Here is a 26,943-nt window from a genome sequence, read left to right as displayed (position 1 = left end):
CTAAAGATCTCTCCAAGAAAATTAGAGATAGCAAGGGAATATTTCTGGCAAAGATGGGCTCAATAAAGGACAGAAATGGTATGGACCTAACAGAAGTGGAAGATATTAAGAAGAGATGGCAAGAATACACAGAAGAACTATACAAAAAAGATCTTCATAACCCAGATAATCATGATGGTGTGATCACTCACCTAGAGCCAGACATTCTGGAATGTAAAGTCAAGTGGGCCTTAGGAAACATCACTACGAACAAAGTTAGTGGAGGTTATGGGATTCCAGTTGAGCTATTTCAAATCCTAAAAGACGATGCTGTGAAAGTGCTGCACTCAATATGCCAGCAAATTTGGAAAACTCAGCAGTGGCCACCGGACTGGAAAATATCAGTTTTCATTCCAATCCCAAAGAAAGGCAATGCCAAAGAATGCTCAAACTACCTCACAATTGGACTCATCTCACACACTAGTAAAGTAATGCTCAAAATTCTCCAAGCTATGCTTCAACAGTATGTGAACTGTGAACTTCCAAATGTTCAAGCTGAATTTAGAAAAGGCAGAGGAGCCAGAGATCAAATTGCCAACATCTGTTGGATCATCAAAAAAGCAAAAGAGTTACAGAAAAACACCTACTTCTATTTTATTGACTATGCCAAAGCCTTTGACTGTGTGGATCACAACAAACTGGAAAATCTTAAAGAGATGGGAATACCAGACCACCTGGCCTGCCTCTTGAGAAATCTGTATGCAGGTCAGGAAGCAACAGTTAGAACTGGACATGGAACAACAGACTGGTTCCAAATTGGGAAAGGTGTATGTCAAGGCTGTATATTGTCACTCTGCTTATTTAACTTATATGCAGAGTACATTATGCAAAATGCTGGGCTGGAGGAAGCACAAGATGGAATTAAGATTGCCAGGAGAAATATCAATAACCTCAGATATGCAGATGACACCACCCTTATGGCAGCAAGTGAAGAGGAACTAAAGAGCCTCTTGATGAAAGTGAAAGAGGAGAGTGAAAAAATTGGCTTAAAACTCAACATTCAGAAAACTAAGATCATGGCACCTGGTCCCACCACTTCATGGGAAATAGATGGGGAAACAGTGGAAACAGTGACAGACTTTATTTTCTTGGGCTCTGAAATCACTGCAGGTTGTGAGTGCAGCCATGAAATTAAAAGATGCTTGCTCCTTGGAAGAAAAGTTATGACCAGCCTGGACAGCATATTAAAAAGCAGAGACATTGCTTTGCCAACAAAGGTCCATCTAGTTGGACTAGAAAGAAAGCTGAGGGCCAAAGCATTGATGCTTTGAACTGTGGTGTTGGAGAAGACTCTTAAGAGTCCCTTGGATGGCACAGAGGTCTATCCAGTCCATGCTCCAGAATCCAGTCCTGAATATTCGTTATAAGGACTGATGTTGAATCTGAAACTCCAGTATTTGGCCACCTGACGTGAAGAACTGACTCATTAGAAAAGACCCAGATGCTGGGAAAGATGAAGGTGGGAGAAGGGGATGGCAAAGGATGAGATGGTTGGATGGCATCACCGACTCAATGAACATGGGGTCTCAATAAACTCCAGGACTTGGTGATGGTCAGGGAGGTCTGGCATGATGCAGTCCATGGGGTTGCAAAGAGTCAGATACAACTGAGCAACTGAATGAACTGAACTATGCTGTACAACTAAAACTAATATAATATTGTAAATAAACTGTATCCCGCCTGCCAGTTTAGGAGACACAAGAGACTGGGGTTCAATCTGGGTCAGGAAGATCCCCTGGAGGAGGGCATGGCAAGTTACTCTAGTATTCTTGCCTGGAGCATCCCATGGAAAGAGGAACCATTACAAATAGATTTTCAAGTAATAAATTCAAGGAACAGAGGGTGCCAAGGGCTGTCATTAATACAAAAGTTTCACTTGATGGAAGTTTGAAACCAACATTAATTCAATTATGTAATAAAGATGGATATATTGGCATCTTTAGCTATCAGAATTTATTTTGTTTATATTATGGTCTTGGCAGTAAGTTACATGGGCATGAGAAATGCTTTATATCTGATCTAGTTGAGCAATGATAAGTGAAAACTGATAATAAATGGGACAAAGAGGAAGCAATGACTTTTTAAAATATTGGTATCCACAGTAATTTTAATAAGATCTTTATATAATTAAAATTTAATCAGTGTCTATTGTCATAGTGCTGTTATGAATATATTAGGATGAAATATGAGTCTAGTGATATAGATAAGTGCAAATTATGTTTTAGAATAATGTACCATAAAAAGATTAAATGAAAAAATTGAAATTAAAGAGTATCAGGAGAAAATATATTTATTCTTAGCAACCCCTGGCAACTTAATGGAGCATAATAAAAATTTATTCATGTTGTTAGATGATTGAATTCATAGCACATTGGGTTAATGAGGTAGCAATCCACTTTTTACAATGAAGAAATATCAACTTGAAAGGAAAGAAATGATATAAAAATCCTTCTCAAAACAAAATACATATTAACCTTCCATCTAGAATATTCTAAAGAGCAATAAGGTAAACCAAGAATTGGAGCTCTCTTGGACACATATCTTTTGCCTTTCAGTAAGACTTTTTTTTAACAAATTTTAAAGTAGGGTCATATGGTTAAGAAAGAAGGAATCTAATATTTATTAATCAGATACTGAAGTTCTGTTCTGTTTCCTGGGATAATTTTCAGGTTCATTTTAGTTAGGATCATTGATTCTCTGTTTAACAGTGATTCTTGGAGAGACATGTTGCAGGCCACATTTAACTTAATCTAGCAGCCAAGGAGGAGAAGGCAATGGCACCCCACTCCAGTACTCTTGCCTGGAGAATCCCATGGACAGGGGAGCCTGTAGGCTGCAGTCCATGGGGTCGCAAAGAATTGGACACGGCTGAGCAACTTCACTTTCACTTTTCACTTTCACGCATTGGAGAAGGAAATGGCAACCCACTCCAGTGTTCTTGCCTGGAGAATCCCAGGGACGGGGGAGCCTGGTGGGCTGCCATCTATGGGATCGCACAGAGTCAGACACGACTGAAGCGACTTAGCAGCAGCAGCAGCAGCAGCCAAGGACTCAAGGCAAGTCTCAACACATTTGCTTCTATTACCCACTTAACATCACCTTTGCGCAGGAATTGTCCGTTGTTTGTTCTCAGACCGATTTCATTTTTCAGAATGCTATCATAATTAGCTTGAGGATCAACCTTCATATTCTGAAATGCAGCCTGATTCACAACAGCATCCAGATCCTCTTCACTCAGTTCTTTCTCAAGAAAACTGCTGATTTTAAGCACAGAACTTCTGAGATCCTGAAAGAATTGTATGAGAAACTGTTCATTCTATAAGGAACACCTGAGTTATAGCCCAACATCTTTACCACATTTTAGAAAACTGACTGTGCTTGGGCTTTTTCTAAGTCTTAAGTTTGGCTAAAATCTGTAACATTCATTCTATTAAACTGAGTGATGTTGTCAGCTTTGTTAGAGTTTCCTATCATTTGATTTTACAAGGAGAGCTCAGCTTCAGTCACCCATTCAAGCAACACTTTTAGACTTATTATATACATTTCAGAGGGTTTCCCAGGTGAAACTAGTGGTAAAGAACCTGCCTGCCAGTGCAGGAGACATGTGAGACATGGATTTGATCCCTGGATTGGGAAGATCTCCTGGAAGAGGGCATGGCAACCCACTCAGGCATTCTTGTCTGGAGAATCCCATAGACAGAGGAGCCTGGTGGGCTGTAGTCCACAGGGTTGCAAAGAGTCCAACATGACTGAAGTGACAGCATGCACACTTGCATACATTTCGGAAACTACTAAGTTCTGCAGTACGTTAACCGGTTGATAATACTCTCTCTGTGTTTGTTGTGTGTGTGCTCAGCCTCTCAGTCATGTCCAGCTTTTTGCAGCCCCGTGGATTGTAACCCACCAGGTTCCTCTGTTCACGGCATTTTCCAGACAAGAATACCAGAGTGGGTTGCCATTTGCTACTCTTGGGATCTTCCTGATGTGGGGATCAAAATCACATATCTTGCATCTCTTGCATTGCCAGGCAGATTCTTTATCACTGTCACCATCTGGGAAGCCCCCCAGAGTCCATACTTCATAAGGGAATGAATAAAGCAACTAACTGAGTACAAAGAAAAACCCAAGTCTTGATGGCTTTCCTGGTGATTTCTACCAAACATTTAAATAAGTATTAACACCAATTCTCTTCATGTTCTTCAAAAAACTTGAAGAGTATGAAAGATTTCCAAAATCATTCAGTTAAGCAAGAATTACTTTGGTATCAATGCCAGAAAAATGGTGTAAGGAAAAACTAAAGACCGATATCACTTATGAAACATAGGGTGCAAAATTCCTCTACAAATTAATAGTAAATTCAACAACATATTGAAAAGATTATAAACCATAATAAAGTTGGATTTACTTCTGGCATGCAAGATGGTTCAAACTATGAAAATTAATTAGTGTAATATCACAGAAACAGAATGAAGAGAAAGACCACGTGATCACATTATTTAATGCAGAAAAAGCATTTGACAATATCCAACACATTTTCATGATTCAAGAACACTTAACAAATGAAGAATTAAAGGAATCTATCTCAACATTAAAAAAGCTCTATATAAAGTACCTACTGCTAACATCACACTTAATGGTGAAAGACTCAAAAGATTTTCTACTAAAATCAGGAACAAGTTAAAGATGCTTGTTCTGTCCACTTCAACACTTCTCGCCACTTTTCAACATAGTACTGGAAGTCCTAGCCAGAACAGTTAGGAAAAATAAACAAGTATTAATAAAAGGCATCTAAATCAGAAAGGAAAAGTGTTCACAGGCAACATGATTTCAGACATAGAAAAATCCTAAAGATTCTACACACACACACAATCTTGTAAGAACTAATAGACAATTGAGCAAAGTTGCATGATACAAAGCCAACATGCAAAACTCTTATATTTCTATTCACTAACAATGAACAATTCAAAGGCTAAAAGTGAAAGTTAAAGTGAAGTCGCTCAGTCGCCCGACTCTTTGCGACCCCATGGACTGTAGCCTACCAGGCTCCACCGTCCATGAGATTTTCCAGGCAATAATACTGGAGTGGGTTGCCATTTCCTTCTCCAAAAGGCTAACTTATAGCAAAATAATTCCAATTTCAATTGTTTCAAAACTGATGAAATACTTAGGAATAAACTTAATCAATGTGGTAAAATATTGTGTTCTGGAAAACATTTTAGAAAGTTGACTAGAACAACATCCATGGTCGTGAACTGGAAAATTTAATATTGTCAAGATGTTAATACCACCCAAAGTAATTCAAAGATTCAGTGCAATCCCTATCAATATCCCAATGATATTTTTACACATTGAAAATTTCATTGTAAAATTCAAATGGAATCTCAAGGGGGCATTAGATATCCAAAAGAGTTTTGAATGAGAATATCACATATAGACACATTAGACCTCTTCTTTCAAAGTTTACTACTCTTTCAAAGTCCTCAAAAAATTAAAGTTCATATCCAACAAGTCCACTTGTGCACATACATGCAAAACAAATGAAGATGAGGATCAGATATGTGTACACTCATGGTAATAGCAGCATTATTTACAATTGCCACAAAGTGGAAGTCATTCATGTGTCCATCAATGGATGAATGCATAAACAAAATATATAGATGCAATGGAATATCATTCACCCTTCAAAAGAAAGGCAATTCTGATATATTTTACAATCTGAATAAATTAGTAGAGCAGACTTACAAGAGATCCCAATTCATGAATAGAAATGAAGACCTTGGTGAATAAGTTTACTCACATATTAGAGTCAGAAGAATAGAGTGACAATGATATGGGAGTAGAGGAAGAAAAGAAGTGCCCCCAAATAACCCCTATCCTTATTTATATACCTACTTCTTTGATTTTACTCATAGTTTTATCATTTATTATGAATCTCCAAACAACATAGCTACTTCTGCCTTCATTTAAACTACATACTTTGATACACTTGACACAAGTAGCTAGAAAATGTTTCAACATAGACACTATATAATTAAGAATATCACCTTCAGCTCTGTGCTGTTGCTACTGCTAAGTCACCTCAGTCCTGTCCGACTCTGTGCGATCCCGTAGATGGCAGCCCACTAGGCTCCTCTGTCTCTGGGATTCTCAGCTCTGTGAGAAATCATCAAAGTGCTTTGTGATAATCTATATGGGCTTGTTAATTCCAATTAAAGAATAGACATAAATTGTATTACCTCAAATTATCAAGAAATATTCAAGGGAAGTAGTAGACAAAGAAGACCTCAAAATCTGCATCAGTATTGATGGTACATAACTGCTTGACCTAAATAGGGATCCCATTTTAGAAAGGGCTTTAAAGCAGAAACTTGAGTTGACCAAATTCTTTTTTCCTGGAGAGAGAAAGTTAATAGTTTTTCCCCAAGATATGGTGAAAAAAATATCTGTTTGAAAAACCGATGAAAAAACTAGAACAAAAATATATCAACAATGGGCAACTTGGTGGAAGGTAAGTTAAAATTGATACCTGGTGATAGTATACTGATGACAGAACAGACAAATACTCCAGGACTTTGCATAATTTACTCAGTGTCTTCTATATCCACATTTCCAGCAAAATCTGCTGTTTATGAATATATTTTTGTGCTCACATTCTTATGGAACAGCTCAAATATAAAAATAAGGAAGGGAACACATTTGCATTTTAAGATGATAACACGGGTTGAAGAATAGAGAATAAATGGAGATGGACTGAGATTTGCAAGTAGGCAAATCAGTTAGATAAGTTGCTTTAGAAACTAAGCATAAGATAATGGTGATCTGGACCATGGAAGGGGCAATATAGATTGGTATGTTTGCAACTTCCACAATGGAATCAGAGACAGAATTCAGACTTTTACTCACTAGTGAAATTAAGAGACAAGGGTGAAGGAGATATCAAGCATGAAGGCTAGTTTCTGACTTAGGTCACAAGACATAGTACATTTTATGGGAGAATAGGCAGCTTTTGTTGGGAGATGATAATTCTACTGGGGGCAGGATATTTTTGAAGTCCAAATATTAGCTATACAAATAGGGATAGAGAAGACAGTTGCAATATATTAATACATGTGTCTGTGCCAGTGTTATATATCTAGGATTCATCAATTTCACCCCAACCCCTCCAACCCAGTTTATTCTACTGCACACTATACTTCATGTAATTAGATTTGATGGATATTTTAAACTTTCATTTTTACTTCTCAACACTGAGAGGTTAAAAAGTCTTAAAAAGGTTTCTTGACACACCTGCCTAGCTTCTGTCAGCACACCCTTTTTTTCTCCCTACCTCTCTGATAGTTCCTTTTCAGTGTTCTTCTTGGGCTCACCCTCTCTACCCAAACATTATGTTTTAAATTCTCTCAGTAATAGTTCCCCCTTTTTCTCTCCCATACACTCTCTTTCTTCATTTCTCTTTTCCTCCTCTTTTTCTGTCCTTTTCCTCCTCACTCTCAATTTTAAGCATAACCATGGTTTCAACTATAGTCTATACAGTGATGATGTCCAAATTAATATCATTGATAATTTTAGAGCAAATCTCTTTGAAATGTAGGCCTGTATGTTCCCCCAATTTTCAAATACCTTTATTTGAATACTTCTAAATCATCTTAAACTCCATATGTCAAAACCAATCTCATAATCTCTCTTTTCTCATAATCTCTCTCTCTGCTAACAATCTCTCTTTTCAGCTTTACCCTGCTTCAGTGTTCCCTAAGCACTAAATGAATGACATCATTATCAACACAGGTATATGAGCCAGAATATAGAAAGCATTTTAATATTTCTCCCTTTTTCGTTTTTCCTGTATATAATCCCTTTCCTTTTGACCTTTAACATATGTGGTAAAGCTCTGCAGTTTCTCCAGTCTCAGAGTGACCATTTTAAACCAAAGCATTGTTGGTGTTCAGTGGGTTATCCCACTAGCATCTTACTAATTTGCCTTTATTCACTAACATCATTTTCAATCCACAAAAAGGAATGATATTCTAAAAATATTAATTGCATTACATAACTCTCCTTCTTGTGATTCTTTAAAGACTTCTTACTGCCTTCAAGGGGAAAGAAATCACCATCATTTATTACAGTCTTTGAGCAGCTTGACTCTTATTGACCACTCAACCTTTTAATACTTTCACTTTGCCTGTTCTTCTTCCTTCATTTTTCATCCACTTTAATGTATCAGGAAATTAGCATGTTCTCTTTCCCTGGCTTCCTTTTTTCCCCATCTCTTTTTTGTTAATATGTATTTATTAGCTTGGCTGACAGAATGTGGTCCACTGGAGAAGGGAATGGCAAACCACTTCTGTATTCTTGCCTTGAGAACCCCATGAACAGTATGAAAAGGCAAAATGATAGGATACTGAAAGAGGAACTCCCCAGGTCAGTAGGTGCCCAATATGCTACTGGAGATCAGTGGAGAAATAATTCCATAAAGAAGGAAGGGATGGAGCCAAAGCAAAAACAATACCCAGCTATGGATGTGACTGGTGATAGAAGCAAGGTCCAATGCTGTAAAAAGCAATATTGCATAGGAACCTGGAATGTCAGGTCCATGAATCAAGGCAAATTGGAAGTGGTCAAACAGGAGATGGCAACAGTGAACGTCGATGTTCTAGGAATCAGTGAAATGGACTGGAATAGGTGAATTTAACTCAGATGACCATTATATCTACTACTGTGGGCAGGAATCCCTTAGAAGAAATGGAGTAGCCATCATAGTCAACAAAAGAGTCCAAAATGCAGTACTTGGATGCAACCTCAAAAACAACAGAATCATCTCTGTTCGTTTCCAAGGCAAACCATTCAATATCATGGTAATACAAGCCTATGCCCCAACCAGTAACGCTGAAGAAGCTGAAGTTGAATGGTTCTATGAAGACTTACAAGACCTTTAAGGACTAACACCCAAAAAAGATGTCCTTTTCATTATAGGGGACTGGAATGCAGAAGTACGAAGTCAAGAAACACCTGGGGTAACAGGCAAACTTGGCCTTGGAATACGGAATGAAGCAGGGCAAAGGCTAATAGAGTTCTGCCAAGAGAACGCACTGGTCATAGCAAACACCCTCTTCCAACAACAAAAGAGAAGACTCTACACATGGACATCACCAGATGGTCAACACTGAATCAGATTGATTATATTCTTTGCAGCTAAAGATGGAGAAGCTCTATACAGTCAGCAAAAACAAGACCAGGAAATGGCTGTGGCTCAGATCATGAACTCCTTATTGCCAGATTCAGACTTAAATTGAAGAAAGTAGGGAAAACCACTAGACCATTCAGGTATGACCTAAATCAAATCCCTTACGATTATACGGTGGAAGTGAGAAATAGATTTAAGGGACTAGATCTGATAGAGTGACTGATGAACTATAGACAGACATTCGTGACATTGTACACGACACAGGGATCAAGACCATCCCCATGGAAAAGAAATGCAAAAAAGCAAAATGGCTGTCTGGGAAGACCTTACAAATAGCTGTAAAAAGAAGAGAAGTGAAAAGCAAAGGAGAAAAGGAAAGATATAAGCATCTGAATGCAGAGTTCCAGAGAATAGCAAGGAGAGACAAGAAAGCCTTCCTCAGTGATCAATGCAAAGAAATAGAGGAAAACAACAGAATGGGAAAGACTAGAGATCTCTTCAAGAAAATTAGAGATACCAAGGGAACATTTCATGCAAAGATGGGCTCAATACAGGACAGAAATGGTATGGACCCGACAGAAGCAGAAAATATTAAGAAGAGGTGGCAAGAATATACAGAAGAACTGTACAAAAAAGATCTTCACGACCCAGATAATCACGATGGTGTGATCACTCACCTAGAGCCAGACATCCTGGAATGTGAAGTCAAGTGGGCCTTAGAAACTATCACTATGAACAAAGCTAGCGGAGGTGATGGAATTCCAGTTGAGCTATTTCAAATCCTGAAAGATGATGCTGTGAAAGTGCTGCACTCAATATGCCAGCAAATTTGGAAAACTCAGCAGTGGCCACAGGACTGGACAAGGTCAGTTTTCATTCCAATCTCAAAGAAAGGCAATGCCAAAGAATGCTCAAACTACCGCACAATCTCATTCATCTCACATGTTAGTAAAGTAATGCTCAAAATTCTCTAAGCCAGGCCTCAGCAATACGTGAACCATGAACTTCCTGATGTTCAAGCTGGTTTAGAAAAGGCAGAGGAACCAGAGATCAAATTGCCAACATCCGCTGGATCATTGAAAAAGCAAGAGAGTTCCAAAAAACATCTATTTCTGCTTTATTGACTATGCCAAAGCCTTTGACTGTGTGGATCACAAGAAACTGTGGAAAATTCTGAGAGAGATGGGAATACCAGACCACCTGACCTGCCTCTTGAGAAACCTGTATCCAGGTGAGGAAGCAACAGTTAGAACTGGACATGGAACAACAGACTGGTTCCAAATAGGAAAGGGAGTACGTCAAGGCTGCATGTTGTCATTCTGTTTATTTAACTTATATGCAAACTACATCATCAGAAATGCTGGGCTGGAAGAAGCACAAGCAGGAATCAAGATTGCCGGGAGAAATATCAATAACCTCAGATATGCAGATGACACCACCCTTATGGCAGAAAGTGAAGAGGAACTAAAGAGCCTCTTGATGAAAGTGAAAGAGGAGAGTGAAAAAGTTGGCTTAAAGCTCAACATTCAGAAAACGAAGATCATGGCATCTGGTCCCATCACTTCATGGGAAATAGATGGGGAAACAGTGGAAACAGTGTCAGACTTTGTTTTGGGGGGCTCCAAAATCACTGCAGATGGTGATTGCAGCCATGAAATTAAAAGACACTTACTCCTTGGAAGGAAAGTTATGACCAACCTAGATAGCATATTAAAAAGCAGAGACATTACTTTGTCAACAAAGGTCCGTCTAGTCAAGGCTCTGGTTTTTCCAGTGGTCATGTATGGGTGTGAGAGTTGGACTGTGCAGTAAGCTGAGTGCCAAAGGATTGACTCTTTTGAACTGTGGTGTAGGAGAAGACTCTTGAGAGTCCCTTGGACTGCAAAGAGATCCAACCAGTCCATTCTAAAGAGGATCAGCCTGGGATTTCTTTGGAAGGAATGATGCTAAAGCCGAAACTCCAATACTTTGGCCACCTCATGGGAAGTGTTGACTCATTTGAAAAGACTCTGATGCTGGGAGGGATTGAGGGCAGGAGGAGAAGAGGACGACAGAGGATGAGATGGCTGGATGGCATCACTGACTCGAAGGACATGAGTTTAAGTGAACTCTGGAAGTTGGTGTTTGATAGGGAGGCCTGGCTTGCTGCTATTCATGCAAAGAGTCAGACATGACTGAGTGACTGAACTGAACTGATTTATTAGCTTGCAGTTTTCAGGTTACTCTTTTTCAGAAAACACTGCCTATCACCTTTGATGATACCAGATCCTCTTTTTCTATATACTTATATGAAATCTGCAGGGTTTTTAAATATTACTTATCATAGTTTTAAATTATTTATACTTGTTTGGGAATACTTGTCTTTCCTGTTAGATGATAAGCTGTGTGAATAAAAGGTTCACTTCTGTTTTTCTCATAATTTACTGTCTGTCACATATTAGGCATTCAATAATTTCTGATGAAATGAGTGAAAAAATGATGTCTTATGAATGAACATATCAATCACAGGTTACAAAATAGTGAACTTAAACGTGTTCTCTTGGGTTTATCAATATTTTAAGACAGCTTTAATTGAATGACAAAGAATAAACATTATGAGATTATGCAGGAAAGCTGGTTTCAACAATTGCTTCAAAAAAAAAAAAAAACAGGAAGAGCTCCATCACAGAGCACACATTCACCTCAATTAATTAGCCATATTTTAGTAGCTCTTCACCTCAGTGGTGCCTAGTACTCTTTCTCTATTTTGAAATGAGTGCTCTACACAGTTGAATATGTCTTTATTGTGACAAATGGTTATATGAAGAGGAATCAAAAATGATGAGTGCGTACAGTGAGAAGAGAGCACTGAAGACCAGTAATGAGCTGCAGAAAATTAAACCCCTCCCCTCGAAGAAAAAAATAACCCTGAAAAGTAGTTAGATACTGTCAACTACAAATTGGCACTTGCTGTCTACTTCTACACGATTAAATCATGTGCTGCTGCAGCTGCCAACCTTCAACACCCCCTGAAAGGAGTTCAGCTGGAAAGCAGAAATGAGGCACTCTGCGCTTAGGGAAAAACTGGCAGGATAGGTCTTCAGAGAGTGAGATATGGTCAGGAGCTGATTTTATGAGCCCAGTTCTTGTATCTTCTCATGTCTAGAAAAGCACTAAAATCCTGCATGACAACAACTGTTCCCATGGATAGAAAAACTACACAAGACTAGAAGAAACCTTCTGGGAAAACATGTGCTCGATTGTGCGTGTCCTCCTTCACCAAAATCGCATATATACTGACTTCGGCCCTGCATCTTTGGAGCAGTTCCTCAGAACTATCTGAGGTGCTGTCTCCTGGGCTGCAGTGCTCATTTTGCCCCAAATAAAACATAACTCACAGCTTTTCAGTTCAGTTCAGTCGCTCAGTCATGTCCGACTCTTTGCAACCTCATAAACTATAGCGCGCCAGGCCCCCCTGTCCATCACCGACTCTCAGTCCACACAAACCCATGTCCATTGAGTCGGTGATGCCATCCAACCATCTCATCCTCTGTCATCCCCTTCTCCTCCTGCCTTCAATCTTTCCCTGCATCAGGGTCTTTTAAATGAGTCAGCTGTTTGCATCAGGTGGCAAAAGTATTGGAGTTTCAGCTTCAACATCAGTCCTTCCAATGAACATTCAGGACTGATCTCCTTTAGGATTTACTGGTTGGATCTCCTTGCAGTCCAAGGGACTCTCAAGAGTCTTCAACACCACAGTACAAAAGCATCAATTCTTCGGTGCTCAGCTTCCTTTAGAGTCCAACTCTCACATCCATATATGACTACTGGAAAAACCATAGCCTTGACTAGACGGACCTTTGTTGACAAAGTAATGTCTCTGCTTTTTAATATGCTATCTAGGTTGGTCATAACTTTCCTTCCAAGGAGTAAGTGTCTTTTAATTTCATGGCTGCAATCACCATCTGTAGTGATTTGGGAGCCTTCCCAAATAAAGTCTGACACTGTTTCCACAGTTTCCCCATCTATTTGTCATGAAGTGAAGGGACCAGATGCCATGATCTTAGTTTTCTGAATGTTGAGCTTTAGGCCAACCTTTTCACTCTCTTCTTTCAGTTTCATCGAGAGGCTCTTTAGTTCTTTGCTTTCTGCCATAAGGGTGGTGTCATCTGCATATCTGAGGTTATTGATATTTCTCCCGGCAATCTTGATTCCAGCTTGTGCTTCTTTCAGCCCAGCGATTCTCATGATGTACTCTGCATAGAAGTTAAATAAGCAGAGTGACAATATACAGCCTTGATGTACTCCTTTCCTGATTTGAGACCAGTCTGTTGTTCCATATCCAGTTCTAACTGTTGTTTCCTCACCTGCATACAGATTTCTCAAGAGGCAGGTCAGTGGTCTGGTATGCCCATCTCTTTCAGAATTTCCCACAGTTTCTTGTGATCCACACAGTCAAAGGCTTTGGCATAGTCAATAAAGCAGAAATAGATGTGTTTCTGGAACTCTCTTGCTTTTTCCATGATCCAGCAGGTGTTGGCAATTTGATCTCTGGTTCCTCTGCCTTTTCTAAAACCAGCTTGAACATCTGGAAGTTCACAGTTCACGTATTGCTGAAGCCTGGCTTGGAGAATATTAAGCATCACCTTACTAGCGTGTGAGATGAGTGCAATTGTGCGGTAGTTTGAGCATTCTTTGGCACTGCCTTTCTTTGGGATTGGAATGAAAACTGACCTTGTCCAGTCCTGTGGCCACTGCTGAGTTTTCCAAATTTGCTGGCATATTGAGTGCAGCACTTTCACAGCATCATCTTTTAGGATTTGAAGTAGCTCAACTGGAATTCCATCACTTCCACCTGCTTTGTTTGTAGTGATGCTTCATAAGGGCCACTTGACCCCACATTCCAGGATGTCTGGCTCTAGTGATCACACCATCACGATTATCTGGGTCATGAAGATCTTTTTTGTACAGTTCTTCTGTGTATTCTTGCCACCTCTTCTTAATATCTTCTGCTTCTGTCAGGTCCATACCATTTCTGTCCCTTGTTGAGCCCATCTTTGCATGAAACGTCTCCTTGGTATCTGTAATTTTCTTGAAGAGATCTTTAGTCTTTCTCATTGTATTGTTTTCCTCTATTTCTTTGCATTGATCACTGAGGAAAGCTTTCTTATCTCTTTGTTTTTCTTTGGAACTCTGCATTCAGATGCTTTTATTTTTCCTTTTCTCCTTTGTTTTTCTTTTCCCTTCTTTTCACAGCCATTTGTAAGGCCTCCTCAGACAGTCATTTAGCTTTTTTGCATTTCTTTTTCTTGTGGATGGTCTTGATTCCTGTCTCCTGTATAGTGTCACAAACTTCCGTCCATAGTTCATCAGGCACTCTGTCTATCAGGTCTAGTCCCTTAAGTCTATTTCTCACTTTCACTGTATAGTCATAAGGGATTTGATTTAGGTCATACCTGAATGGTCTAGTGGTTTTCTCCACTTTCTTCAATTTCAGTCAGAATCTGGCAATAAGGAGTTCATGATCTGAGCCACAGTCAGCTCCCAATCTTGTTTTTGCTGACTGTATAGAGCTTCTCCATCTTTGGCTGCAAAGAATATAATCAATCTGATTTTGCTGTTGACCATCTGGTGATGTCCATGTGTAGAGTCTTCTCTTTTGTTGTTGGAAGAGGGTGTTTGCTATGACCAGTGTGTTCTCTTGGCAGAACTCTATTAGCATTTGCCCTGCTTCATTCTGTACTCCAAGGCCATATTTGCCTGTTACTCTAGGTGTTTCTTGACTTCCTACTTTTGCATTCCAGTCCTCTATAATGCAAAAGACATTTTTTTGGGGGTGTTAGTTCTAGAAGGTCTTATAGGTCTTCATAGGACTGTTCAACTTCAGCTTCTTCAGTGTTACTGGTCGGGGCATAGACTTGGATTACTGTGATATTGAATGGTTTGCCTTGGAAACGAACACAGATCATTCTGTCACTTTTGAGGTTACATCCAAATTCTGCATTTCAGACTCTTTTATTGACCGTGATACTGCTCCATTTCTTCTAAGGGATTCCTGCCCACAGTAGTAAATATAATGGTCATCTGAGTTAAATTCACCCATTCCAGTCCATCTTAGTTTGTTGATCCCTAGAATGTCGAGGTTCAGTCTAGTCATCACGGCTTTTACATAGTGCATTTTTAAAGTCAACCATACAAAGATAAGTAGGTGAACGTGGTTCACTGAAACCATAAGAATTCCCAATAAAGAATTTAAAAATAACTTTCTTATCTTACCTTCTTCATCTCCTCATACATCATGAACAGGATATTGAAGTCATGTCTATGCTCATACCAGCCTCTGATGTGATCAAACCAAAGGCTTCCTGTCACTGTGGGAAAATTAATGAGTTAGCAGGTAAAGATGTCACACTTATTATATAACAAGCTATAGTCTGTCTTTTCCATTCAAGAATCCTCAAAAGGCACACCAAGCTCCAAACCATTGGACATCTATGCTATCTTTTAAAAAGTGGAGTTGTGAGAAACAATTGCACCATTTTAATATAAAACTTCTTTTGTAAGTTCTTCTATTTTGTAGGAAAGCAGCAATGCAGAGAAAAGAATCCTGAAGAACTAAATTCTTAGGTAAGAGCTAACATTAGTTAAGAACTAAGATTTTGTTAAGATCACTCCCTTCCTTCTTCTGCTTCCTTCACCTGAAAACATACATCTTTATTTCTCCTATTATTGTCCATTTAACGATCATGTATAATAACTTTATTTTACTGACAAACCAGCACATGAATATAAACTTCTAAGTGATAAAGCTCAGATCCCACATTCCAGAAATCGCTTGCATCAGTCTATCTTTCTCAGTGCTGGAATGAGAATCCCACAGCTGCCACATAAGGTCTACCGCAGGACCACGACAGAGCATAAAAAGACGCCTACATTAGCTACTCTGGATGAGCTTTGGATCTAGACCTTTTCTGGTTCTATTGTTCCCTGGCTAAAGTTTCTCTTATACACTGTGCAGGCTTGACAATTCTCAGAATAGGTGGTCCTAGTTTAAAAGAAAAAAAAGAGCTATAGGAAGGAGAGTAGATAGCCAATACCAACCACTTGTGTATATTGAACATACTATGATTAGCCTTCTCTTCTCTCTAAATATGTTCCCTTGGTTTGAGAATTTGGCTAAATGACAACGTGTCCTCATGAACATGTTGCTTGATAAATAAATTCATAGTTACCTTTTCCATCTAGAAATCTTTCCATGAAATCTCCTATGTTATTTGAAGCTTCTAATATAATCAACAAATTAGAAAAATGAAAAAATGAGGTCAAAACATCCTTGGGGTTTCTGTAGACGTAAATTACCTGCAGAGGGAATAATGAACAATTTGAACAATTCTGTTTTATCTTTACAGATTTTTTAATACCTACTTATTATTTCGGAGCTTGGTGGGCTACAGTCCATGGGTCACAAAGAGTCAGACACGACTGAGCGACTTCACTAGTATTTCATTATATGAATGCAAAGTAATTTATTTTATCCAGGCTACTACTGACAGAAACTAACTTGTTCCCAGGGTTTTTTCTATTAAAAGAATCATTGCAATAAAATCTTTATTCTTATTAATTTTCACTTGTGTGAGCATGAAGGGCTAATTTCTAAAACTGAAATTATTTATTGTAAGGTTGATTAAGTTTGCAAATTACCTTCCATAAAAGATGTTCCATTTACCCTCTGTGAGCATTAATGATATTTGATATACAGACAAGGTAGCATTGGAGATCAGTGAGAAAAGGAAAATCTACTTAACAGATGATGTTGGGTAAATAATAATCCATGTTTAAAAAATGGATTTCTACTTCACACAATGTATAGAAACATATTTACAAAAAGATAAAGGATTTAACTTTGAAGGCAAATTTTTAGAATCTAAAAAGATAAAAAAAAAAGTATTACTGACCTTGTATAAAGAAACTATTTTTCAAACAAGAAAATATTTCCCATATAGAAATACATAAAAATGGATCAATCAGACTCCATTAAAATAAGAAAGCTGTTCATCAAAATGTACCAAAGCTTTACAAAAAGCAAGAAAATATAAGTGCAGCAGTGCTGCTGCTGCTAAGTCACTTCAGTTGTGTCCAACTGTGCAACCCCATAGATGGCAGCCCACCAGGCTCCCCTGTCCCTGGGATTCTCCAGGTAAGAACCCTGGAGTGGGTTGCCATTTCCTTCTCCAATGCATGAAAGTCATGTCCAACTCTTCGCGACCCCATGGACTATAGCCTACCAGGCTCCTCCATCCATGGGATTTTCCAGGAAAGAGTACTGGAGTGGGTTGCCATTCCTTCTCCAAGTGCAGCACAGATACCAATAATACATTAGTATCTAGAATTATGTTCAAACTACCATACAATTGCATTCATTTCACATGCTACCAAGGTAATGCTCAAAATCATGCAATTAGGCTTCAGCAGTATGTGAACCAAGAACTTCCAGATGTACAAGCTGGATTTAGAAAAGGCAGAGAACCAAACATGGAACAATGGATTCTTCAAAATTGAAAAGGAGTACATCAAGGCTGTGTGTTGTCACCCTGCTTATTTAACTTCTATGCAGAGTGCTTGTGTGCTAAGTTGCTTCAGTCATGTCTGTCTCACTGCAACCCATGGACTGTAGCCCACCAGCCTCCTGTTCATGGGATTCTCCAGGCAAGACTATTGGAGTGGGTTGTGAGCCCTCCTCCAGGGGATCTTCCTGACTCGGAGATTGAATCCAAGTCTCTTACATCTCCTGCATTGGCATGCACGTGCTTTACCCACCTGGGAAGCCCTCTATGCAGAGTTCACCATACAAAATGCTAGGCTGGATGAATCACAATCTGGAATCAAGATTGCTGGGAGAAATATCAACAACATCAAATATGCAGATGATACCACTGTAATGGCAGAAAGCAAAGAGGAACTAAAGAGCCTTCTTGATGAGGGTGAAAGAGGACAGTGAATATGCTAGCTTAAAACCCAACATTCAAAAATGAAAATCATGACATCTTGTCCCATCACTTCACAGCAAATAGAGGGGAAAAAGTGGAAACAGTGTTAGATTTTATTTTCTTGGGCTCCAGAATCACTGCAGATGGCAACTGCAGTCATGAAATTAAAAGATGCTTACTCCTTGGAAGGAAAGCTATGACAAACCTAGACACTGTAGAAAGCAGAGAGTTCACTTTGCTGACAAAGGTCCACGTAGTCAAAGCTGTGTTTTTCCCAGTAGTCATGTATGGATGTGAGAGTTGGACCATAAAGAAGGCTGAGCACCAAAGAATTGATGCTTTCCAGTTGTGGTGCTGGAGAAGACCCTTGAGAGTCCATTGGACTGTAAGGAGATCAAGCCAATCAATTCTAAAGGAAATCAACTCTGATTCATCAGAAGGACTGATGCTGAAGCTCCAATACGTTGGCCACTTGATGCAAAGATCCTACTCATTGTAAAAGACCCCAATACTGAGAAAGATTGAAGGCAAAAGGAGAAGGGGGTGACAGAGGATGAGATGATTGGACAGCATCACCAACTCAATGGATATGAGTTTGAGTAACCTCCAGGAGATAGTGCAGGACAGAGAAGCCTGGCATGCTGCAGTCCATGGGGTCCCACAGAGTCGGACATGACTTAGAGATTCAACAACAACAAAATAAAACAGAAGATACATATACAAATCTCTATGAAACAGGTAACATAAAAAAACTGACAAAAGTTATTATAATTTCACTGAATAAGAAATAACTGTGGGCAATAAGGTTTTCAAAACCTGCTTAATTTCATTATTGATTAAATAAATGGAAATTAAGATCAATTTTAGATAGCATCTTATAATCACCAAATTGATAAAATTAGGAAATCTGATAGAAAAAAATACTATAAGAAAAATAAAAACTCATATTTTATAGTTTTCACTGTTTATGCTGCAACAACTTTGTTTGAAAAAAAAATAGCGCCATTTTATGAAGTTAAATATTTTTGTACTCTGTGGCTTTGCAGTTCTATTCTATTCTTAGGGAAGCTCATGTGATGTTCACCACGGGACATGCTCAAGAATGTAATGTAACAGGGCATGTTCTAATAACAAAATAATGGAAGAAGCTAAGTATTCAATGAAGGAAAAGTGTGGGTCTCATAGAATTACTTACATAACGTATAAAATTATACAACAGTCAAAAATAACATTGAAAATAAAGAACAAGACAAGCCACATGTCAAAACCTCAGGGAAAGGGAAAACAATTGATAATATGTAGCTAAGTAGAATTGAAAGCCAAATATTTTAATAGGACAATTTAAAAAATTGGTTCTAATGACCAACAGAATAGGAATCTGTATACTGCATTAATAGAAAAATGTGAATAGCACAATGTCTAGAAACTCTGGAAAGATTTCAATTTAGTTACAATCATGAAAATTTACACACTTATCTTCAGACATAAGCATAAAAGGATTAACATAATAAATTTATAATGTTATTTGGCAAAATTTATTTTATATGTTTGTGTTAGTGTCCCAAGGTGGCTCAGATGGTAAAGAATCTTCCTGCAAGTCAAGAGATCTGGGTTTGATCCCTAGGCCAGGAAGATCCCCTAGACAAGGAATGGCTACCCATTCTAGTATTCGTGCCTAGAGAATTCCACGAACAGAGGAAACTGGCAAGCTACAGTACATGAGGCCAGAAAGAGTTGGAGACAACTGAATGACTAACACTTTCAATTTCTGGTGCCCCAAGCAGAGAATGCACATTATTTTCTCATGTAGTCATGGAATGTATTGAAAAATTGATCTACATGTAAATGGCCATAAAACTTCTTAATGTATTTCAAAACTTAGAATTCTTACTATACCATTAGCTGATTCCATAATTACTACTCCTTAATATTAATTATCAACACTGAAAAACAATTTTAGTTTTATAAATATTTATAAACATTTTATTTGAAAATAAAAATTCTTCAGAATAATTTGGACCAATGAGAAAATTAAAAATAAAAAGATAGGTTACTCTGATGCTAACAACATTATACCCATGGCAATGCTGAAATGGATATTCATTTTAAAATATCAGTATTTAACAAATAAATATTGGATACCACATGACAAAAATATATTCAAACAAAATATGAGAAAAAGTTAAAATCAAAGCAGAAATCAATGAAGTAGAAAATATTAAATTATGTTTAAAAATTTTAGTTCTTTGCAGCAAAAAAAAAAACCAATATAATAAGAAAATGCCCATAGTCTGAAAAATGTACAAAGAAAAGAACAAAGAATGTACAAAGAAAAAATTTTCAGTTAGTAATGAATGATAAGATGTAATCATAGAATTAGATAAATATTCATTAGTTCATGAAAGTATATGTTGCAGTTTTTTTCAAGTTTTGAAATATAGATGAAAGGGTGATAATTTACTTTGCAAATTAAATTATACTAATGATTTAGGGAAAGGTAGCTAAATAAAATAAACTGAAAAAGGGAAAATGTTTTAGAACTATAGAGCTATCAGTATGAGACATATTGTAGTGGAATTTAATTATATCTTCAAAATATTCTTCTTATTTGCAATTTTAAAATACTTGAAAAACTAACCAAATTTTAAAAGCTTCAAAATTTGTCTTACAAAAGTGACTTACAATGATATTAAAATCAAATATCTTTCAATATCATAGAAAATTGTCTATTTCAAAAATAATTACAGATAAAATTTCCTGAAAAAAAATAAAACTTTTCCAGCAGAATGTTAATAAAATACAATAATATAAAAATGTAAGATTTATCTCAGAAATAAAGCCTTAGTAAATATCTAATCAATTTCTTTTTGCTTTGAAGGTGAGAAAGAGGGAACATTGTACGTATAGGGTGCCAAAAAAGGACTTTTAAGTGATTAGAACTTTTCTGAAGAACAAAATTCAAATTTCAAGAAAAGTGAGAAAGGGCAAAAAAGTATTTCTCAGCATTGTGTACCTCAAAATCATTGCAACATAAAACAAAATCGAGAAAAGTATACTAAAAAATGTCAGTCAAGGACATAATATTTCTCATCACCTCAATATTCTATTTCTTTTCTACAGATTTTTAAGTCCTAAATCAGAAAAGATGGAAGTGCAAATATTGAAAAGCACAGAAATATAGAATATATTATTATTTTAAAATAAAATGTATTTCAGAGAACATAGGGGAAATTAATAAAACAAATGAAGAGATTTGTGGAGCCAAATATAATAGTGTAACAAGATCAGTATCATTTACTTTATAACAATAATAGCTAAATAGAGAAGGCAATAATGAAAACCAATTAATTACGTGTGTAAAATTTAAGCCAAAAACTGGCAATCCAGGAAAAAAAAAAACGTAGGAAGCATACAAAGGGCATCACAACACTCGTGGTGGACACAAATGTTCTTTTTGTTTAGTTGCTGAGTCATGTCCGCCACTTTTGTGACCCGAGGGACTGCAGCCCGCCAGGCTTCTCTGTCCATGGGGATTCTACAGACAAGTATACTGGAGAGGTTTCTCATTTCCTTCTCCAGGGCCTCTTCCCAGCCCAGGTTTATAATCCTCATCTGCTGCTTCAGAGGCAGATTCTCTACCACTGAGCCACCTGGGAAGCCCAGACATGAATGTATATCTGATAAAAAAAAGAGCAATAGAATATTGCTGGATGGAATGTTGGAAAAGAGCTATGATACTGATTTTCTCAGACTTAATCTTATTTTATTAATGCTAATCATCATTTAATATTATTGGGAAATTAACATATTAAAGAATAAACTTCCTCGGATTTTCCTTATCAGTTATACATTCAAAACAGTGAAGAATGGGCACATACTAAATATATCTATTAATTTTGGGAATGAAGAATGAATAATCAGAGGAAGGAAATATGGAAACAGTATCAAAATGTAGACTTGCAAACAGTAGGGAAAGACTAAATGCTGAAATCATATTGGATCAATTGGCCAATCCCACTGGCAATTATTATGCAATAGTCATATTTCAAATCACCTGTGATATCTGATATAATTTATAATTAAATGTAAAAAATAAAAGCAGAGAGGAAAACTGGAAAGTATTCGCACAATCTTTCTGGCTGAGAAGTGTTTGTTAACAAAATTCGACAGCAAGATACTACGAAGGAAAGATTGTTAAGTTGGTTACGTGAAATTAAATGCATTCAACAAGTTTTAAAGGTAAACTGTTAAGTAGAACAATTTTTACCCCATATAAATGCTTCAAGCAAACAGTAAATAAAGGCAAATTTTAAGAAAGATGGGCAAAGGATATGAAGGATATTTCAAGGCCTGGAAATACACAGAAAGGGGCTCAAGTTTATTAAAACTAAAAGGACTACACTTACTCACGAATAAGATAGTTCTTACCTAACGCATTAGCAAAGATTTATAATTTCATTCTTTGGTGAGTGTGTAAAGAAAAACACATTCTTATATGCTATTTGATGAAGTGTCAGTGATAGATTTTATAAGGCAAGTAGATAATACCTACCAACATTTAAAAATTTGGACATCTAAAGCTGAAATTTTCACTTTGAGGGAAACACTTCACCAGAACAAAATAAGTGTGAAGATCTATAAGACTGGTTGTTGCAACATGGTACAGACATTTTCTAAAACTTAACCTGTTCATCAATTCACAATCATATATATTGTATATATAGTCATAGAATAAAATCCTACTAAATTGTTAAAGGCTTCCTTGGTAGCTCAGAGGGTAAAGCGTCTGCCTACAATGCAGGAGACCTGGGTTCAATCCCTGGGTCAGGAAGATCCCCTGGAGAAGGGAATGGCAACCCACTCCAGTACTCTTGCCTGAAAAATCCCATGGACTGAGAAACCTGGTAGGCTACAGTCCATGGGGTCACAAAGAGTCAGACATGTCTGAGCTACTTCACTTTCACTTTCAAATTGTTAAAGAAAATAGAATTTTATGTGATAGAAAATAATTTTTGCTATATGTTTTATAATTACATGGCAAACAATGTTTTTGAGATCCCAATCCATGTATATAGTTACAATTTCATATACAGGTTTAACGTGTAAGGTAATATTTTTAGTTGGTGGGGTATAGCAAGTACCAGGCTTCCCTCGTAGCTCAGGTGGTAAAGAATCCACCTGCAGTGCAGGAGACCCTGGTTTGATTCCTGGGTCAGAAAGGTCCCCTGGAGAAGGGATAGGATTCTCCAGCATCCATGTTGGTTTAGACTCTAAAGAATCCACCTGCAACATGGGAGACCCGGGTTCAATCTCTGGGTTGAGAAGATCCCCTGGAGGAGAGCATGGCAACCCACTCACTCCAGTATTCTTGCCTGAAGAATCCCCATGGACAGAAGAGCCTGATGGGCTACAGTCCATGGGGTTGTGAAGAGTCGGACAGGACTGAGAGACTAAGAACAATATCAGAAAGATTATAATAATCACATTAGAAGGAATGTGAATGAGTGGGTTTGGGAGGACATTATGTAAAGAAACTATTTTTGTTTGTTCAAAAGGTTCATGAGCTATTTGTGTGACATACTTTAGCTTTTTTGTTCTTGAGACCTTTTGGTGCTAAATAGTATGGGATGTGGGAAGCAAAGAGGCGAGGGGATGGTCTCTTCTCATAGTCTATTTTGTGCAGATTGTATTCCAGGAAGGGGCTTCTGTCAACTGTTTCCACAAGTTCAGTTCTGTTACGATGTCCCTCATAGTAAATCAAGCTTAATATCTGCTGAGTCCAGATGGTACCTGTAAAAATACATATCTTGTTTTCAACCTTGAATTAATTTTTAACAATAAATGTCAATAATAATGCCATCCATCTCAAAATTATTTGAAGCAGCTTTCTTTTAACCACCCTAAAGACATCAGTGAATTCGTCCAAGTTTTCTGTTGGTTTGTGTTTTACATTAAAATTATTAGAGATGATACCAAGGGCTTTTACTTCCTTTTTCACTCTGAAGACCTGTGGGGTTTCTGATTCCATAATAGTAGTGAATCAGATCCATGCTTCAGCTCTTTCTGTTTCCTCTACTTCAAGTAAAGTCTGTTTCCAAAATTTTCTCTAACTCTATTTCCCTTTCCTTAGTCTCCTTTTTAAAAAAAATTAATATATTTATTTTAATTGGAGGCTAATTACTTTACAGTATTATAGTGGGTTTTGCCATACATTGGCATGAGTCAGCCACGGGTGTACACATGTCCCCCATCCTGAGCCCCCTCTCCCACCTCCCTCCCCATCCCATCCCTCAGGGTTGTCCCAGTGCACCCAATTGGACTGTGCTGTTTCATTCATTGAATTTGGACTGGTAATCTATATCACATATGGTAATATACATGTTTCAATGCTATTTTCTCAAATCGTCCCACACTTGCCTTCTCCCACAGAGTCAGAGTCTGTTCTTTTATCTGTGTCTCTTTTGCTGTCTTGCATATAGAAGCTTTGTCATTTAAAAGAATAGACAAATTAAGAGCTCAAGACCTCTTTCACTATTTTTGCTTACTTATTATTTCCTGACAAAATACTTGGGCAAAATTAAGGATAAAGGAAAAACTAGATATGGACTTCAGTGTTAGAACTAAAACTAGGCACATTGAGATGCCACTGACAACTAAGGGGGGAAAAATAATCGCCAAATCAGAGGTGTTAATAAGTTGTGCAGAGTGGGAGAATCCAGGGGTAAAGGGATGTATTACTATTTCAGGGAAGCAAACAAGGTCATGAATTTCAAAGTAGATGGTAAAGGGAAGAGTTGGAGTATTTTCATAAAAATCAGGAATGTTTTTATTTCCATTGACTTAGATTCCAGTATGTCTTTGAGAACATTATTCACTTCATACAACATTGCTTCAGTGGCCCCAGTCATCTTATGTTCTAAACAGTGTAATATAAAAAATTGTCTGATATGAAAAATTGTGTCTGACTCTTTAGGACCCCATGGACTGTAGCCCACTAGGCTCCTCTGTCTATGGAATTCTCCAGGCAAGAATACTGGAGTGGGTGGTCATTCCTTTCTCCAGAGGATCTTGCCACCCCAGGAATCAAACCCGGGTCTCCTACACTGCAGGCAGATTCATTACCATCTAAGCCATCAGGGAAGCCCAATTAAAAAAAAAAAAAAACAAGTTGTAAAAATTTCATGTTGAGGACAATTTGTCCTAGAGAAATTTATTTTCTTATTATTTGGAAAGTGTTAGTTGCTCAACTGTGTCCAACTCTTTGTGACCCTCTGAACTGTGGCCTGCCTGGCTCCTCTGTCGATGGAATTCTCCAAGCAAGAATACTGGAGTAGGTTGCCATTTCCTTCTCCAAGGAATCTTCCCAACCCAGGGACGGAACCCAGGTATCCTGCATTGCAAGCAGATTGTTTACTGTCTGAGCTGCTGGGGTTTCTTATTATATGGAAATACAAAGCAATTAGAGAACTTTGAAATCATGAGTTTGTTCTGGCTGAGATATGCTCCTAACAAAAATCCTGCTTTTTTTTTTTAATGTCTTTTCTTCGTTCTCAGACCAAGGGCAGCATTTAATAAGTATCTCCTCTTGGCTTCCTATTTGGTTTCTTCATAGGTGCTAAAAGAGATGACAATATAAGCATTTCAAATGACCTTGTAAGATAGACGCATGAGAATTTGTTTAACTCTTCTTCTGATCCTGAATGGTTACCTAATTGTTGGCTGGGCTACTGTCAAAGTCTGGATAAGAGTACATGTGTCCACATGTATTACCAAACCAAAGTAAAGAATGAAACAGGTGGCCACTCCTCAGACTTACCAGATTTGGGGTATGTAATGATGAAGACATCATCATCTCTAATTTCAAAGTTTTCTAGATTTTCTAGAAAGTCAATATCAACCAAAGAACGTTCAAAATTATACCCTTTAAATTTCAATAAATATTTGTCTTCATTATCCATAATTATCACCTACAAGTAAAAACAGATAAAATACAATTCAAGTTCTTAGTATTTACAATAATGACTAAGACTTCCTGAATTTTCAATATGGATCAACTTGTTTACCAGAGAAACCAGCTCACATATAGTATGTCATTTAATCTGCACAGGAACCCTTTTTTGCTAGAGATATTGTTATTACCACTGTGTTAAAGATGAGGAAAGGAAGATATTAAGTTAAAGTGCCTGCCTTGAAGGCAATATTTTCATGATTTCAAACACACAGGTGAGTAAATCAGCAAACTGCTCAAGGTGGCCCAGTTACCAGAGCTGCAAGATTTTGAGAGGAGGACAGGCAGAAAGGCCAGGGTCTTGAAATGGAAGAAATAGGCTGCAAGTGTCAGACATTTTTTCTCTCTCTCTTAAGCAGCAGGAGGAAACAAACTACAAGTGTTAGAAATTTCCCCTTCTCTATAGAAATTTTAAAAGGGGTTTCTTTTAAAAAGAGATTTCTTTTAAAATTCTGTGTTGACATAAGGAGGACACCTGCTTCCACCAGAACTTAACTTTTCTGAAACCTTGAGCTAACCAATGCATTTTTCTTATGGAAGTGTTTATCTTAAGCTATGTTAATGAACTATGTATTTATCCTAGACTCTGTCTTCAAGTCAGTTCTTGCCTAAGACTCAGAACTGACTTTGAGAAACCAGTATGTTTTACTCAAGCAAATGTTCTCTTAAGCTATGTTAATGAGACTGTATTTGCTTGGATACCTGCCTTTCTTCAAGATTCATGTCAATCTTTTTATGGTCCAGGACAA

General features: G+C 37.6%; 1 protein-coding gene across 1 annotated transcript in view; it reads right to left on the bottom strand.

Moving 5' to 3' along the window:
- Positions 1 to 26,943, bottom strand: part of LOC128053523 (amine sulfotransferase-like) — a 31,604-nt gene that overhangs the window by 2,039 nt on the left and 2,622 nt on the right. Inside the window, exons 2-6 of the mRNA XM_052646041.1 lie at positions 26,003 to 26,153; positions 23,768 to 23,976; positions 16,432 to 16,558; positions 15,476 to 15,570; positions 3,139 to 3,325 (exon numbers count right to left, since the gene is read on the bottom strand). Coding sequence (XP_052502001.1) covers positions 3,139 to 3,325; positions 15,476 to 15,570; positions 16,432 to 16,558; positions 23,768 to 23,976; positions 26,003 to 26,144 — 760 coding nt within the window. The 5' untranslated portion in view covers positions 26,145 to 26,153. The remainder of the gene's footprint in view (positions 1 to 3,138; positions 3,326 to 15,475; positions 15,571 to 16,431; positions 16,559 to 23,767; positions 23,977 to 26,002; positions 26,154 to 26,943) is intronic.

The sequence above is a fragment of the Budorcas taxicolor genome, chromosome 9, assembly GCF_023091745.1.
Source record: "Budorcas taxicolor isolate Tak-1 chromosome 9, Takin1.1, whole genome shotgun sequence".
NCBI classification, from domain to species: Eukaryota; Metazoa; Chordata; class Mammalia; order Artiodactyla; family Bovidae; genus Budorcas; species Budorcas taxicolor.
Note: the sequence above shows the minus strand (reverse complement) of the source record. Positions and strands in the feature narration are given on the sequence as shown.